General features: G+C 30.4%; 1 protein-coding gene across 2 annotated transcripts; it reads right to left on the bottom strand.

Annotated features, from left to right (window-relative positions):
• Positions 1–13,659: 13,659 nt before the first annotated feature.
• Positions 13,660–14,435, bottom strand: LOC114395877. 2 transcript variants are annotated; one of them, XM_028357745.1, is made up of 2 exons: positions 13,958–14,435; positions 13,660–13,929 (listed from the first exon to the last, which is right to left on the bottom strand). In XM_028357745.1, exon 1 carries the CDS (start codon positions 14,304–14,306, stop codon positions 14,001–14,003), a length of 306 nt encoding a protein of 101 aa, XP_028213546.1. In that variant the 5' UTR covers positions 14,307–14,435; the 3' UTR covers positions 13,660–13,929; positions 13,958–14,000. The 2 variants fall into 2 exon arrangements, with proteins under 2 accessions (XP_028213546.1, XP_028213547.1); XM_028357746.1 differs by having other exon boundaries at positions 13,660–13,945; positions 13,974–14,435.
• Positions 14,436–19,712: the final 5,277 nt, after the last annotated feature.

Here is a 19,712-nt window from a genome sequence, read left to right as displayed (position 1 = left end):
ATTTCTGTTTTTAAATACCTATTGTTTATTTTTTAAATAAAAATAATTTATTTTGAATTATGTTTTTAAATAATGAATTTTTTTAATTCTAAATATATTAATTTTATTTTTATTTTTAAATAGTTATTGTTTATTTTGAATTATGTTATTAAATAGTTATTTTTTTAATTGTAAATATATTAATTTAATTTTTGTTTTTAAATAGATATTGTTTGTTTTTTAAATAAAAATAGTTTTTTAATTATGTTTTTAAATAGTCATTTTTTAATTCTAAATATATTAATTATTTTTTGTTTTTAAATAGCTATTGTTTGTTTTTTAAATAAAAATAGATTATTTTGAATTATTTTTTAAATAATTATTGTATTTTTTTAATTATAAATATATTATTTAGAATGTTGTTTTGAAATAATTAATATATTTTAATAAAAAAAGATTATTTTCATTTTTTTGAAAAATCTATTGTTTTATTTTTAATTATAAATATTTTTATAATTATTATATATTTGTTTTTTATGTAATTAATTATAGTTTTTTTAAGTTTCTTTTTAATAAAGAAGTCAATTCACTATATAAAATTAATTAAAAATAAAATTTGAAAATGGTTGTAGTGTAATTAATTGAAGTATTGTTTGAATTTTGACATAAATTTGTACGTATGTTAAAATTTGCAGATTATGGTTAGAACCAGAACTTTAGGTCGTGTTTTAAGCAGAGTTATAGGAAGAGCCTTGGGGAGAGAAGATAATTGTGATTCAGATGAAGCTCATGTTCGTGTGTCGGCAAGTGTACCGATTCACACAAGTAATATATTCAAATGGTAAGACCGAGTGTCGAGTCCATCGGGACTTTGACTATACTCAGAGTTTGTATATGTCCAATTTTAAGCAATCAATGAACTAAAATTTGTTGGAAAAATAATATAAAAAATGAAGGAAAATAAATATGAAGAAGATGCACAGTCTTGAATTAAATAACAAAATAGCAGTAGCAAAATAAATTTAATTGACAGCACATGAATAATGCATTATAACATACAATAAGCACAAGAAAAAAAATTAAGGGAAGAAAGATATAGCCTGGGTTGAAGCGCGTAAACGCTATCCTTAGAGAGAAAACGCCCTCACTGCACGGGTAAGAAATTCTAATTGCGCTCCTCTCCCAAGATACGACAACCCGTTGGTTCCGATCGTGTGCAGCGAAAGGATTCCCGAACCTTATGAACACCAATGCTCTTACTCTCAAGAAATAAATTATTTTATGAGAGAAGAAATAGAAAATTTTGAGAGAAATAGATGAGACTATTGTTCTGTCATCCTTTTAGAAATGAGGAAAGAGAATATATAGGCACAGGTCACCTTAAGCAACAAACAAAATATGACCGTTGGAAATATGACCGTTAGATAACAACTTAGAGGTATCAAAACAACCTTAACAAATTGTTGACTCATTGAAACAAAATCTTAAGAATATCTAAAATAAATATTTTATTTTATAAAATGGAATTAATATATATTTATAAATTTTAAATTAAAACACAAATATTTATCAACATTCCCCCACATAATTTAAAATTTTAAAATATATTTTCTGAAAGATAATTTGTATAAAAATATAAGAGAAAGAGCATGTGATATTGTATTTCGGTATAAGGAACATTCCGGGTTTGAGCCTTATACCTAGTGTTTATGAACTTCCATCCGAGAAAAATATAGTGACTTGATTGTCTTGAACTACATATTCTTTAACCGGACTTTAGTACACAACTCCTACAATATTGGTGTTCAATTAGGTTCTAATCAGTGGTAGCGCATTACACGGCCTTGCGCTTGTATCTTGTTTCGTGAGTGTCCCTTAGAGATTAGCCCATATCTCACAGTGGCGGCCCCACCACCATACTCACTAGGTGAATCCTCAAAGAGTGAGTTGTGACCCTCACCCAAACAATAATTGTCATCGGATTCATTAAGAGGTATTTTTTTAACCAAAAATACATATATATAAATACCTCAACCTTAATATTACCACAATTTATAATACACCTCGTCATAGGAATGAGAAACGGAACAACTCCGTCAAATTTCATTTTGGTGTACTTTAATCAACAAACAATTTCGTTGTTACATGTTGAACTCCATTCATGGGATCACTAATCACACGAAGACGGGTGTCCATTGTTGTAACTAAATAATGGACTTTAATCCCATTCCCCTCGACGACTCAAGTACTTGTTGACGCGTCAACCCTTTTGTAAGCGGATCCGCAATATTATTTTCTGACCTGACAAAGTCAAGAGAAATGACAACATGAGAAATCAAATTTCTTATAGACTTATGTCTCACTCTTAAGTGTCTTCTTTTTTCATTAAAATTTTGCTAGTCACTTTAGATATAGCAATTTGACTATCACAATGCATTGGAATTGGAGGTATAAGCTTATTCAACAATGGTAGATCACATAACAAATTTTTAAGAAACTCAGCTTCACTAGTAGCAGTATCTAAATCAATAATTTCTGCTTCCATAGTAGAACGTGAAATAATAGTTTGTTTAGCAGATTTCCATGATACTGCACCACCAGCTAAAGTAAAAACATAATCACTTGTTGATTTTGTTTCATCAGAATCAAAAATCCAATTTGCATCACTAAACCCCTCAATTACTGCAGGAAAACATGTATAATGAATGTCATAATTGATGGTTCCTTTTAAGTATCTAAAAACTCTTTCTAATGCAATCCAATGAGAATGATCAGGATTATTAGTACACCTTCCTAATCTACCAACTGCATATGCAATGTCAGGCCTAGAGAAGTTTGTCAAATGCAACAAAGAACCGATAATTTGAGAATATTTATGTGAAGAAATTTCTTCACTCAAATTTTTCTTTAACTTGATGGATGAGTCATAAGGAGTAAAAGCATGTTTCGCATCAAAATAATTAAACTTCTTCAATAGCTTTTCAACATAATAAGATTGGGTAAAAAATCATACCATCATTTTTCTCTATAAGCTTAATACCCAAAATCACATCTACACAACCAAGGTCTTTCATATCAAAATTTCTAGACAAGAAAAACTTCACATCATTTATGAAATTCATTTACTACCAAATATCAATATGTTATCCAGATACAAACATAAAATGACACATTCATTATTATTAAATTGTTTCACATACACACATTTATCACTATCATTAATTTGAAAATCATACAAAAGAATAACTTAATCAAACTTTTGTGTCAATGCTTTGAAACTTGTTTCAAACCATACAAAGATTTAACAATTTATTTTTTAAGGAAAAAGATTTTCAAAGAAAGTGACATCTCTAGATTGCATAATAGTAACATTAGAAATTTCAGTCACTTCTGAATTAACAACTAAGAATCTATAAGTAGTATTATGTAAAAAATATCCAACAAAATACAATTAATATTTTTTTTCATTTTTCCTTTTCTTATTAATAGGGATATTAACCTTTACTAGACACCCCCACACTTTAATATATTTCAGATTTGGTTCTCTTTTTCTCCATAGCTCATAAGGATTTTTTTTTTATAAGGTACTCTTTTAAGAATACTACATGCAAAATATAAAGTTTCACCAAAGTGTTTATTTTATTATTTTTATGTTTTATCAATGAGTTATATATAAAGAGACAATCAGTCAACATGTAACAACAAAATATTTGCAGTAATAATAATAACGTTAAACAATAGAAATTAAAAAACCTAACAACAAATGTCTTGATTTTAAAGATTTGTATTCACAGGATCATTTGATCAAGTAAAAGATAACTTCCTAAGGCAGGAATGGAAGTAGTGAGATATTTTTAGTTTTTCACATAAACTAATTCTAAAAGCATTTTATCTTAAACAAAAATATAATTGACAAAGAAAATATTTTTCAACAATGTCATACTAATTTAAAATTTCAGGAATTAAATAATATAATAAAAACATTTTTAATGGAACATAATGCATTGCATTTTCATCCATTAATTTTTCATGCTTACTAGAAAGGAACTCAATCATATTGACGACAGACATTTTTGATAAAACAAAATGCTACTGTAGAAAAGATTATGCAAGAAGAAAGTGATAGCGTTTTTCTCTCTAAGACTGTTGGAAAAATAATATAAAAAATGAAGGAAAATAAATATGAAGAAGATGCACAATCTTGAATTAAATAACAAAATAGCAGTAGCAAAATAAATTTAATTGACAACACATGAATAATGCATTATAACATACAATAAGCACAAGAAAAAAAATTAAGGGAAGAAAGATATAGCCTGGGTTGAAGCGCGTAAACGCTATCCTTAGAGAGAAAACGCCCTCACTGCACGGGTAAGAAATTCTGATTGCGCTCATCTCCCAAGATACGACAACCCGTTGGTTCTGATCGTGTGCAGCGAAAGGATCCCCGAACCATGATTCCTCGTGTGAAAAAACTTAAATTACCTAATTTCACTCCTAATCCCTTAAGAATTGTATCAAATAATTTGCTTTAAGAATAAAGATGCATAAATAAGACTAAATAATACCATTATATCCCTAGACATGGATTACCTAGATGCTATTTTCAAGTTATTAGGAGATATACATTTTCTAATGCATAAACCCTATAACACTACATGAGCATGGGTGATAAAGCCAAAAACATGATATTAAGCACAGAAAAGAGACAATAATATCAAAATAACATTAAATAGATAGTTAGAATCATTACATCAAGAGTGTTTGGTAGTTGAGCTCCCAACAATGGGTGGTTTAGCCTCTCATTGTCATGAGAGGCTTACCAATACAAAAGGAAAGCAAGAGGTGTGAAAGAAAATGGAGGAAAGGATCCCCAAGTGAATGAGTTTTCTCTCTTCTCTCGTGCCCTAGCTTCTCATTTTGGTCCCCCAAAAGAACTGCTTGATTTTTCCCCCTTTCTCCTTTAAAACGTAGCATAATTGTGTTTTGCGATATTGGTCATGTGCTAAGCCAGCATGTGCTCGCTAAGCCGCAATCCAACTAGCATAAGTGACTGTGCGCTAAGCCGCAAGCTGCAAGCTAAGTCGCAGATGCACATTAAGCCGTAAGATGCAGGCTAAACCGCAGATGCACGCTAAGCCGCCACATGCGCGCTAAGCCTAACCTCCAAGTTGGCTCCTCGTGTTGAGCGGTTGTTGACGCGTTGAGCGAGCTGCTCTAGTTCTTCAGCCATCTTCCAGGCCTCCTACTGTGTAATTCTACAAAAAAACACACTCTAAAACACTGTAAATTAGATAACTTTAGCATTTATTGGACAATGACTCAGAAGAAGCTAAATTACTAATGTTCTAACACAAAAGAAGAAATAAAAGAGAGGAAAATTAGATAATTGCTATGTGATTTAAATATTTAAATTATGTAAGCATATCAATTATCAGCTCCCCAGCGACGAAGGCCCATAGCATCCGCACGTAGGCAACAGGAAGTTGTCGTTGTTGCTGAGGATGTTCCTCACGTGGATGACGCAGCTGAAGAGGTCTTCCAATAGCATGAAGAAGCAGTTGTTGATGCCCAAGGTTTTCCAGGCGGGCCGTGTGACACATCAGTTTTGACTATCTTTGCTGATTATGTTGCAGTCATTGTTTGGAATTAAGAGGTATTTATAGTTTTAAATAAATTATATTTCAATAAGTATTTGTTTTTATTGTTAAAATTGTTAAAAAAATTTAGAAATGTCCTGAATTGAAGCTATCCTTCCATGGAAGGAAGGTTTAGAAATTCGGGAGACCTTCTGCTGAGATTAAAGGGTTAGTTGTTGTCACAGGACTAAGTCATTTGGTCACATGTTCATTGGACACTGACGATCGGATACTTATATTAGCTTTTGCGGAGAGGTGGCATAAGGAAACTAGCAGTTTCCATCTTCCAGTAGGAGACGTCACCCTCGATGACATGGCCTTTTTGCTTCATCTGCCCATCACAGGTGCATTCTACATCTTTGAAACTCTTCATGTCGATGAAGTGGTGTTGATGTTAGTGGAACTACTTAAAGTCAGTGGACATGAAGCCAGAACTGAGGCAGAACAATGTCATGGGGCATATGTACGACTATCATGGCTACGAGACATTTATCGTAGCAAATGTGATACTAGACACTGGACTGTAGCAGCTTGAGCTTATTTGTTACATTTGCTAGGTTACACTCTTTTTGTTAACAAGAGTGCAACACTTGTGTATGTGGTGTTCTTGGACGCCTTTTGAGACCTCATTCAGAGTGGACACTACGCATGGGGAGTTGCTACCCTAGTGCATATGTACAATAATTTGAATGATGCTTCTAAGAGCAGCAGCAGACAACTTGCTAAATATATCACACTATTACAGGTAATTGTCATTGAATCTTATTTATTTATTTTTTAATTTTTTTATGTATTGATTTGATATTTTTTTGTTTTGAAAATAAATGTAGTGTTGGATTTATGATCATTTTTCATCTCTTGCTGTGGCTTTTACGGATGAAGACTATGATGAAAGATCACCACATGCCTGCAGTTGGACCTCTACGAAGGCATTACCAGTGTCGACGTATCGGAAGCATATAGATTGACTGACAACTGCTGATGTTTGCAAGATGCCTTACGGTGATCATCGTGCAATTAGAGACTTTGACCGGATTTCTTGTTTTTATAGACATATCTGATGGGGTCTCATTGTTGTCACACACCGACCAGAGAGGGTTATGCGACAGTTTGGGTATGTTAAGACGATTCCTCTATACTCTCCGGGTTCAAGATTATGCTTGGAAGATATTGACGATAAATGGATGCATTTCTCTGACTACCTTGCACTGGTAGGCCAGATTTGTGTTGTGCCTGGACAATGTGCACCAGACTACATGGACTGGTTCTACATGATTTCACATTCATTCATGAGGCCGACACAACCCAGGGATCCACCCAGATATCCACCTATCGTGTAATATGACACATGTCGAACCAAATATGTCTCAGTACTTGATGGCGGCAGCAACTATGGAGGAAACACATGCGCATGCACCTTCTAATGTGGAGCAGCCTAGACATGCAGTGGTAACATATATATTCATCTTACTCTTAATTTCATTTAATTTAAACATGCAATATGGTTATACCTTATCCGTTGTTGTGAATGTCATAGGAGACTTGCCAAGCAATAACTGGAAGGTTGGAGCGATTGCTCAACCTAAGGATAGTGACTAAAGGCACAAAAACAAACGATGTCATGCAAGACTCCTTAAGGATCGCTAGAGGTGTCACTATGGATTGCTATGTATATGTGCGGACGTGACGAAGGCGACGCACAGAGGACGCATGAAGACATTTAGAATTTTTTAGGAAATGTGTAGACTGTGTTTATCATTTTATTTTATTTGACAACATTTTTATTTTAGATATTTTATTTGAATTGTTTTCTATATTACTATTCGAATTAACCCTAAAGTGTAACAGTAAACCCTAGTCTACAAAATCCCTAGTTTTTTATGTTCTACTAAACCCTGGTTTTCATGTCACAGTTAACTTTAACAACACACCTAACACTAAACCCTACGTATTATAGTAACCTTAAACCGTTTGAACGTGAGGTATAATACATAATTATGTGAATTTCCAATGAAACAACTATATATTATTGTAGTGCATGACAATGTCATAGGTACCTAAATATTCACTCTTCACTCAAATCAACATAGTCTTTTTTCAACATTATCAAATTTTCGTACTGATGCATTCTGCTAATATATGGAATTGGTCACTGCTTTGTCTGATGATGACAATTCCTACACCATAACAAAGCTAGATGTGGTAAGGGAAAACGGTCTCTTAAATAAACTTGTTACACATGCACAAACAATTTCAAGTTATTATAATACAATTAATTTCATAAATTTAAAAACAAGATTATGATGAATCTACTTGAACAAAATGATTTACATACACGTGACCAATACATATTATGCGATGCACAAAAGAATCTGTTGGTGGTTGACTTCTAAGAGGAAAAAATGTCATACTTTGTTGCAAAGACAACGATACAAGGTTAACATTATACCTTGATGCAATGACATATCACATGTCGGTTATATCCATCCATTTATCCATAGTAACCTGCATGAACCCGTTATATGGATTACATTTATTTAAACTAAATTTTAAATAAAAAACAAAAAATAAATTACGTACCATGGATAATCTATCAACAAGTAGAGACCTCTTTAATTCCTCAAATCTGTCTATGCCACCAAGGAGGTTGATATACTCATTAGATCATTTGGCAAGTCTTAAAGCAAATGGTTGCGCACCAATGATCATGAATCTTCACCCATACCTACTAAGGCAGCAATTGCACGATATCCACAGTTATCGTTAGTTTTGACATCAACAATGTTTTCAATGGAATCGTGAATGTATGGATGAAATTGATCCAACATCGGCATAGTCCTTCTTAGAATTGCCTGGTCAGATGATGATGTTGTACTACGTTTGACTGAAGAATTACTATTTTGCACAAAATGTAAAGCATCGACATACTTTCAATAAGACGAATCACATTTTGTTTATCTTTGATGTTTGGTCATCAGTTTCTTCTGAGCACCTTTGGTGTTGACCTTTTCTAGAGGATGACACATAGAGTTTAGATCAGGGTAGGCAATTTCCCGGAGTTTACTTTTTAGAATAACTTTTCCACAAACATCAAACTCTTTAAATCGCTTGGATATGGTTTCCATCTCTTCAGTTATGGTCACTTAGGGCTTAAATAACCCTTGCTCTAAAAAACTTAGCCTCCGCCAAAACATATGGATTGTCTCAAGTGGTATGGTACCAACAACATATTTGGATAGCTCACATGTACATGGAAGACCGTGAGTAGTTCTTATGACACATCCATAACAAGAAGGATTTTTGCCAACATAATGTACACGCTCAAACTGAGCAACAATCTGATTTAAAGCATACCTTGATACCATGCCAAGTAATCTCTTGTATAAGGTAACTTTAAAAACATGTCCAACCACGTGTGTACTTGTCTCAAAGGATGCCTTAATTTTAGTGTGTTACAGCATGATCATGTTGTTCATGGCTTCCCAAATACTACATAGGTCTCCAAGGCTATTCTGTAATAGTTTTTTTAAAGCCCAATGAACAGATTCAACCCTGCATTTGAAATACACAAAAAATAATAAACAAATACAAGAATTAAAATCCATGAATTCCTAAACCCTAACAAAAATGAAAATTTTCATACCTGTTTGTTATTGTATTTCCTAAGTGCATCACCTTATTTGTCCAGACTTTAACAAATTTTTCTTTGTGAGAAATTATTCATGTTTGGTTGACATAGTCAACAAACATTGGTCATGGTGAACAAACAATTTCAAACTTCTTAAGGTAATCATCGAACTGATGCTCAGAAGGACAATCAACCAAACTCCTCTAGGCATCCATCACATAATCCCGTGTCTTTTTTTTTTTTACCAATTAGGGATTTACATTTTGCCTTGACATTCTTGTCGATGTGAAACCTACACAATAAGTTGGTACACCCAAGAAATACAGTTTTCACTGCATTCATCAATGTTAGGTCTCTGCCAGTAACAATAACTCTAGGGAGGGCATCACGTCTTAGAAAAATATCTCGAAACTATTCTAGAGCCCATACCACATTATTTAGACGTTCTCCCTCCAAATAAGCAAAACCAACAGAGAATATAATCTCTATTGGTGTCACACCAACAAAGTCCAGTAACGAGAGCTTGTACCTGTTTGTATTGTAGGTATTATCTATCAAAAATACCAAATTACAAGCATTGCATAACTTCACTGCATCAAGATGACACCAGAAGATATCACGTACAATATCTTCATCCTTTAATCTATGCCAATAAATATACTGATCTCGTTTAAGAAGCTTAATTAGTTGTTGCATTTCAGTATTACTGTCTCTTATGGAAGAGCGATATGCATTTCTTGCATTGTATATTTGTTTGATTGTTGTATAATTATTGACATTGTGCTCCTTTAGCGTTAGCAAAATATTTATTGGTTTCACAATTGACTTTGTCATATCAGCAATAATTATCTTTTCATCCTTAGTCAATCGACCAACGTATGAATGTCCAACTAATAACTTTGTCATTTCATGATTGTGATTCTCACACATTATTTTATTCAACTTAATTCTAATTCACAAAATTATGATCACAAAAAACAATCAATTTTAGACCACAACAACTCAAATAAATTATACTTAAATTACAAGTGTAAATTATCTTACAATTAATATCATTTCCAAATATAAAAATAAATAATTACAAATTAATTATCAATCTACACTTATTTAAAAATATTTAAAACAATAATACAAATTACATTTCAAATAAACAAATAAATTTTTTATACATATTAATTTAATTTTTTTTAACAATTAATCCATAAGTTTTATATGACTTACGAATTCTTTAATCCGTATTTTATGCAAAAAAAAAATGTAGAACACCGATGTACCTCTATTAACAATCAAACAAACCATTGCCACAACCACCACCAACGTACCTCCGTAAAACTTTTACCTAGACTGAAGCGACACAATGCACCTTTCATGACAATGAAAAAACCATAAGAGACAAAGACAAGGAATGAATGAGTGCGCTATTGTAAAAAATTTTAGTTAAAAGACAAGGAATTTTTTTATGCTTGGTGCACGAGCAATATGCCTGGTGCACCTAGCAACGCCCTAGAAAGAAAGTCCTTAAGGCCCTATTTGATAGTTAGATATGATAAGATAACTCAAAATAATTATCATTTATAATACTACTTTAGTTATTTATTGTGTCAAAAAGATATGATAATATATCATATGAGAATGATCGTCTCATGTGAGGATGAAAAATATTTAATATGAATCGTGTTACATGAAAAGATTTGAAATTCAAGTTAAAAACTCATTTAATTATCAGATCTCTAAAAGATTAATAATCGAATAAAAATTAAATCTATAAAAGATATAAAATATCACTTATTAAAATACCAGACGCATCATCACCGCCACCACCACAAGGATAGTCACTGCCACTGTTATCGTGATCACCATCGCTATTACACCATCATGATTGTCATCCTTGTTATAATTGTTGTCTTCATCACTATTGTCGTCCATAATTATTATTGTCGTTGTTGCTGTTGTCATCACCATCATTATCACTATTTTTGTAATTATGATATTATCTGAATAAATTTTTATAAATATATATAAGATAAAAAATGAAATAATTTTTTTTTCATAAATTAAAATTGGCTTATTGATAAAATTGGTTCATTAGCATTTAAAAAAATTTATATACACATTAATTTTAACTTATAAAAAAATTTAAAATTGTTTGCTTTCTTTAATTTTATAAATATTTATAGCAAAATTTATTCAAACTGAACCTGTATCTTTTATTCTATATCATTTTTAGTTGGATCGGACTTTAACAAATAATGGTAAATTTAAGCGGAAAGAACATGTTGTATTTTTTTATCCTAAAAACCGAAGACAAATATAATTAAGAAAATTTTATAATAATTCACACGAATTTATTAGATCCTGTATGAAAGATTAAAACATAATTTTTTTATTTTTGCGTGCTGTAATAGAATTAAGTCAATTAACAAATGACATTGTATGCATGTACCAATCCACACATTAATTACACATTAATTCTTCGTTGATCAACTACTAATTAAATTTTGAGAGCAATCGTGAGCAAATTTAAAATTAGTCGCGAGATGAACTTTTCTAACGAACAATTTTGAGTTATTCATCACACGTTTTTACTCACCGGGTATGCAATTCTGACTTGGTATCTTGAGGTACCTAATCCAAGTACCGTACCAAGTCACAACGTTCAATCCAAGTAGCCATGCAAATCACAAGCAGCCCATGACATAGTCTCTTAACTATTAACGTAGAAGTTGGCTCAAAATCTTCTAATGCAGTGGCAAATTTAAACGTTTTTTCTTTTCCAACAAAGATTGTTAGAGCCTTTTTGTATAAGACAACCCAGTGCATGTTTGGTGAGCTGTTCGCTGAAGGAAGTGCATGTTTAATTTATGGTTGCAAACGTTGGTAACAAAAGGGTTTTTTACAAAAGCATCTTTACACTTCCTTTTGTGTTTAGTTTCTATTGATTTGTTGGATTTAATTTATCTGGAAATTCGTGCACACAAGTTGAATGGTAAACAAAGCATGTTCTTTGGTATCTTTTGGATTCAAAATAAGTTGAGGGAGGTGCCAATGGGTTTCCAAACATAGCTCTAACTACTAGAGGTCGGTTTTAGGTCACTTGTCTTATTGAGTTGCAGCCGAGCACAGATAGATCCAGAGGGAACTACAAAGAAGTGAAGAAAAACTTATGCTCTTTTTAGGCTTCTTTGTAATAGAAGAATGTGTTTTCGATGTTTAATTACTACCACGTTAATAGTTAAGAGATTTCAAAAGCTTTTACAAAAACAAGTCTAGTGTTGTTTCAGCTATAATATATTCTCTAACCATTATATTTATAGGTGTTGCTTACACTTCTTTCTCTTTCTCTCGAGTCATATCTGACCAGGCCAGTTGACGAATTAATTAATTTCTTTGATGTTTTGTCATTTAGATTCGTCCAGAAGGACTTATTATACTCTGAAGAATTTTATAATTTCAAAATTACATCTAGCTACCAGGTTAATAAATCCTTAAAAAAAGTGTTATCTTGTATATATTATTCAAGATGTTGTACAGCTGTTCAAAGATAATGCATCTATGGAAATAAGAGTAAAACTAGTGTGTTTAAAAATATTCTGTAGTTTATTTATGTCTAAACTACAGATTTTGTTAATGGAAAACAATAGATATGTTTGAATTAGAAACATTTGCAATATTGCGAGACTAATTCCCTTGATCAGGAGATTTTTTTTCATATACAAGTTTGAAATCCGAAAATATCAAATATGTCAGGTTATAAGCATGGTCAAGTCAATAGGAAAAACACGTGTATTTTATTCTTCCTTTTCTTTCCCATAGATTGCAAAATATCTAAAGAGCATAACAGTTCACAAACTTTACAGCTAATTAAAGAAAAGTTACTAAAGTAAAATTGATTTGTGCCTTTATCAAATCCATCAATCTAGCTAGATGGATATTGGTAATCCAACATTTCGACAACAAACGCGCAATTAGGGAATAATTAACTCCCAATCAGTTACAAATCTAAACGCTTTTAGATTTTTAATGCCAAATAGTCAAAGCAAATCCCAAAGAACACCCTATCCATGTCATTCAACATGATGATGAAATACTTGTAGCTTGCCACCCTGGCCATCACAAGGTGGAGCATTTATGCAGCACATCACTCATCCATAGGAATAATGATGATAAAATTTGAATTGTTTGTACTTATTTTTAATCAAAATTGAAATTTAAAAATTTGTATTAAAGAATTATGCAAATTAACAAAACCGTTGTATGTAAATTTTGTCCGAAACAAAATTACAATATGGTTCTTAATGTTCAAGTCCATATCCTCAAATAATTTTACCTCCAAGAAGCTCTTTTTTTTTTTTTTCTTTTCAGAATTGACATCCAAGGAAAACCCACAAAAGAGAATATGAAAAAGAAAAGGAATTAGAGAGAAAGAAAATTAATTAACAAGCCTCAAACTAGTACAAAGGGCACTCCCTTGTTTTGTATGTACAAAGAACAAAAACTGCAAAAGCACCCTTTGTTTCCCCCCTATAAAATACAAGAACATATAACCCTCAAACCCCAACCATAAAATCACAAACCCTCTTGCATGAAAGCAAGAATCAGGATTGACCCAACAGGCCAATTCTCTTTTCATCATCATCATCAACTCCCATCATGCACTCACTAATCACTAACACAACCTAAGCTATATATATATATATATATATATATATATATATATATATATATATAGATGCGAAGCTAGCTAGCTAGCTAGTTCAATTGGCCTCAGGAATGCTCTGAAGTGCAGGCCTCCATGGTCTTTGAAGTGATTGGAACCCTCCACTACTATGGTTCATCAACTGTGACAAAACCTGCTCCACCCTCAACTCCCTCACGTCCACTTTGCTCAACAATTCCTCTAGCTGTTTCTTTGTGATCTTGATCTTCACCTCCGTCACCGTTTTGGCCTTGGTGGCAGCAAAAGACCCCTCCTCACCTGCCAGAAAATCCCAATCATCGCTATCGTGATCGCTGCCATCATACTTATTGGTGGATGATTGGTGCTTCAAGCAGTTTCCCATCTTGCAAAAGGCTTTCTTGAGTGTGCTTATGCAAAAAGAGGGAAAGAAAGAGAGAGAGGGAGAAAGAGAAAGAGGAGAGAGAGAGAGACAAGCAAGGTTTGTTAATTTATGAATGAGAAGAGTTCAGAAAGATAGAGAGAGGGGTTTGAAGAGTTGCATGATATATAAGAGATGGGTGGTGAAGGATGATGGCTACGTGAGAAAGAGTCAAACCTAATTTATTCCACGTAAGGAGGTGTGTGTTTAATTTCTTTCCATGTTCTTACGTGGAAAAGTTGTGGTCAAATGGAGCCCACGATGAAATGTGGCGGCTTTTGGCTTTTCGCTTCTGTCTCCAAACTAAAAGGAAGGTACAGTAGTGTAAATGTGGAGTTAATGTTAATCTTGTAAACTTTAGGTACCTAGCAAGTACGGTTTAACTTTTTTTTTTTTTCTTTTGATAAACTACATATATTTTTCAAGCAACTTTTTTATTTATTTTAGTAACTCTTCATTTAGAAGTGAAATTTAAAATCACTAAAATAATCCTATATCATATATGATCAACCACCCAAAGGAGTTTGGTCTAGTGAAATGGTGTTAAGTCCACAAGATTTAAGAGTGATTTTTTAATTAATATAAATTAAAAATTTTGTTGTATTTTAGTATGTTTGATTTATATTGTTTTCTATTTTTTTTAAATCAACATGAAACAAAATATTTATTATGCACAGTATGTATCATAATTTTTAATGAATCTATAATATTTTTTCGACAAGGAAAATAATATTTTTGTTCCTAAAAAATTTAGTATCGACCATATTAATTCTTAAAAAATTAAGATTAAGATTATTTTATCTCTCAAAGATGAAAAGTTTAATTATTTTTAGTTTACTTTTGTTTTTAATATCAATTTAGTCTCTAAAGTTAATTAAATTGATAAATGCTTTTATTTATCCTTTAAAAAGAAAAAGGAAATCTTTCAAGAATGCAACTAATCTCAATGTTTTAGAGATCAAACATATTTTTTTATCCTGTTTCTGCTGCCCAACTTTTTTGCTGAACACGTGACAATTCACGAGAATAATTTCGCACATCAGGTTGGAAAAAGTATTGACTAAACTAGTATATATCCAAAATTGCTTCTTGTAATAATTATTGATATTTTTTAAAAAGTGTTTCTATTATTAAAATGTTTTGTGGCATACACCATTTTAGTTTTTCTTTAAGAAAAATTAGTTAAAACTCATAAATTAATTAGGTTTAATTATGTTTTTAATTCTTTTAGTTTGGACTATATATGTTTTTTATTTCTCAAGTTTTTTCAAATAATTCAGCTCTTTGTTTTAAAATTAAGTAACTTTAATTTTGTTGTTGATTTTCATGTATCTAAATATTTGGAATTTCTAATGAATTTGAGATATGGAATAATTTTAAAATTTTATAAGTGATAAATTTGAAATAATTTTTTCTTGTTTTCTTTTGAGTGAAATTAAATGTTTTAGTTGGTTACTAATTAATTTTAAGTAAAGAAGGTTAAAAACAACTTAAACTATTCAATTTATGATGATTTCAAATAAAAATGAGAATTGGAAGGTTTTAAATATAAGAAAATTGATAACAAGATCTAATTAATTAATTAATTAATTAATTAATTATTTTTAAAAAGACTTAATTAATTTGGAAAAATAATAAACTAAATGCACATGTAGACTTAATTAAAAGAATCAAAAGACAATTGATTAATCGATTGATAACTTATTTTTAAATATTAGTTAATTGAAAAATATAAAATAGTACATTATATATATATATATATATATATATATATATATATATATATGAATTTTTTTATCAACTATAGGTAAATATTTATTGCCAAAAGCACAAAAATAATGTATCAAATGTGATTTGTAAATAACACGACTACTTTCAAAATAATAGCAACCACTTTTTATTTAATATCCATTTTAGTATATTTTTATATCGTCTAATTATCTTCCGACTTTAAAAAAAAAGAATCTAATAGTCTTCTTTATTTTAATATTAATGGTTCAGAAATTGAAAATGGCTCGGAACAAAATCTTATCCAATATACTTTGTTATATGTAATACCTGATTTTTATGTTTATATATAGCGGCCTCTCGTTAATTAGTGAAGTCACCGTATGATTCTAATAATATATAATAACATAAAGTCAGTCTTTACTTAATAATTAATCAGTACATTACTGTTTTTTTAGAATACATGCATTAATTACACTAATCATATAAGGGAATATCAGTGTAATATATATATATATATATATATATATATATGAATGAATGAATGAATGAGTATGTCAATATAATATTTTTAAATATAAAGAGATGTTAATGTGATAATAGGAAAAAAAAAGTAACATTTTATGTCATTTGAGAAATGTTCAGGAAATGCGCTCGTAATAATTTACTACTGTTTCTTCATATAACAATCATATTATGACTTTTGGTTTTCTAGTAACACTCTAATATATTTCACAAACTTTAGTCACTTGAATTAATAATGAGACGATTTTTTTAAGAATTTAGTCACATTTAAGATACATCACCTCTTTCGAAAGATGTGTTTTGTGTAAATTAAATTCAACATGTTTCAGTATAGGGGTTTTCTGGTTTTGAGACTATATGCCCAAAGCATTCAAATATGTATTATGTGGTTCATTAGGTCAATTTTAAGATTTTATTCCCTGTCATGTCTAGAGTCCTAGAACACGTTTTCAATATTCTTGGGAATGATTTTTCTAGTATCATGTTGCGTTTGTTACCCGAAGATCCTCAAAGAGACATCCTAGACAGTTAATTATAATAGTGACGTGCGCCATTATCGTGGGTGCAAAGCAAGAATCAAGCTTCACGAACTAAGATTGATTTGCCATCGATCAAACTAGAAGACCTAGTCGACACATGTTCGATGAAGAGCATGACCAACATATATACTACTGAGAGGGTACATAACCTAAATCTTATATGTGTAAACACATTAATTCATTAAATGCAAATTAGTTACTATTTATACAAGTCTTATACACAAATTAATTCAGACCATAAATAATATGCAAAGAGTGTGTGGCTAGAGTTTATCTCCAAGGTAGCAGGTATATGAAGGTGGAAGTTGGGGGTTTTAGCCTTTTAGGTGTGAAAAGGGCCAAGTTAGGAATATCAAGACATAAAAAGTTCTCATGTGTGTGTGTGTGAACACAAAGGAATCTTTGAAGAGAAGGTGGGTGCTGTTAGGGTATTACTTTGCTCATTCACGTGCGGTAGGTTGCTCTTCATTTAACTGACTCAAAAGCACTTTTCCTTCATCATAATCCCAATTATATACGAAGCTTGTATAGCTCACGTTTTCGCTGCTCTTCTTTTAATTAATTTGAAAAGTTGATCCTTACTTTGTCTGCACAACGAAGAAAATTATAAAAGTAACAGAAGATGGGATTAGAATGCTTTTTAGAAAATATATATATATATATATATATATATATATATATATATATATATATATATTCATAAAAGAATATTTTTTGTATTATTATTATTATTACATGAATAATTTTATTTTACATATTTTCTTTTCTAATCTTTTTTTATTGTATAAACGATTTAGTAAAGAATTTTTGTACCAATGACGGAGGAACTAATTGCATTGTTTGGTATATTATTATATTAATTGTTTAATATTTCTGATGTAGACAATAAGACAAATTAAAGAATGATCAATATATAAAGTAAAGCAATATATGGCTTGCTTTAACTTTAAAATCCAAATCTACAAAAGAAAGGTTGGTAAAAAGCAAATCATGCTAACGTAGATTATCTTTTGACTGAAAAACATTCCTTTTATATTATAATAATACTAAATTGGTAGCACATGCATGTTGAAATGGCAGATTAAAAGAACTTTAACTCTTTTTCTTCTTCAAAATTTCAAATTAAGTCATTTATATAAAATGAAATTAGTCCTGCAAAATCCCTTCCTACAGTGTCTTTAGGAAAATTTATGATTTTAAATAACTAATGTATGCAGATATTATTATTAAGATAATGTAAACCATTGTTGGTTAAAACTTATTTTGGTGTTAAAAGCATTAACATTAGAAACTCTTAAAACTCTCTGTGTACAAACTAAAAAAAATATTAATTTGTAGTATCTTAATTAAAGAAAAACTTTTTCCAAAATTTAAAGTTAGTCTCCCAATCCTCAATTTCCAATGTTTCTTAAAAAAATATTTTGTATGCTTTGATGTTTCCGGTGATTTTAATTTTATATTATGATATAATAAAATACCATCAAATCAATAAAGTGAAATCAATATCTACCAGCATTTGTATGTAGAGTACCTACAATTGGTATAGAAATGCTAGAAGATATTGACATGTTAAAAATGTTTTTAGTTCATGATAATGTTCACTTTCAGTACTTTAATAATATTTTTTCCCTCTCATTTATGAAATTATATTACATATAGTCTTTATTTTTTATAAGAAAAAATAGATTAAAAATAAATATTTTTTGTGAAAGACAAAATCACATTTGAGACGTTTCCAACAAATGAAGCATTAAAACGAGACAATTTATGTTATTAAAAATTAAAAACAAATATGTTTTGTTAACTTGATTATGACCTCCCCTTTGTACTCCTCATCACTTAGCTATACGTGGACTACATTTTTTCTTATTTTATATCTAATAAACTATAGGCTTTTGCTCTCGACACACAAATCCTTAATTGATCTATATATCCAACAAGTTTTAGAGTTAATTACTTTAGATAATTTTTTTTTTCTTTTTTTACCGAATCCTTATAAGAGAAGCAAATAAAATTAATCAAAAAATAAAATAAAATAAACTTGTTGTATAAGTTAAATTAATGAATTTATATATTTTAGCTTTTTTAACTTTTAATTTTAATGGCGACACAAAAGACCTACATATAAATTTAATAGAACTGGACATTAATTTGGTAATTTTTTTAAAAAAGTCTCATAACTAGAGCTGGGTTATTAATATTAGAGGCTCACAAGGTATAATAATAACGAATGGGTAGTGGCTTACGGGGAAATCAAAGATAAAAAGGTCGTTTTCGCAGCTAACTAATTGTGTTTAGCCACGGGCACCAGAAGGAATTCATGAATCATGCTGACTGCACGATTGTGTCTTTAAGTTAACGAGGATATTTTTTTGGTCGAAAGTTGAAAAAAATTATTTAAAATATTGAAATTTATTTAAAGAGTTAATATATTTCAATATATATTATTTGATACGTTCGAATTAGAAAATAAACTTATGACCATATGTTTAAGAGATATAATTACATATTAATCATGTCCTACCTTATTAATTAGCACGATTATGTTAATGTAATGTGAAGATGAATTTTCAAATTT

This window comes from Glycine soja, chromosome 18 (genome assembly GCF_004193775.1).
Source record: "Glycine soja cultivar W05 chromosome 18, ASM419377v2, whole genome shotgun sequence".
Classification (NCBI taxonomy): domain Eukaryota; kingdom Viridiplantae; phylum Streptophyta; class Magnoliopsida; order Fabales; family Fabaceae; genus Glycine; species Glycine soja.
Note: the sequence above shows the minus strand (reverse complement) of the source record. Positions and strands in the feature narration are given on the sequence as shown.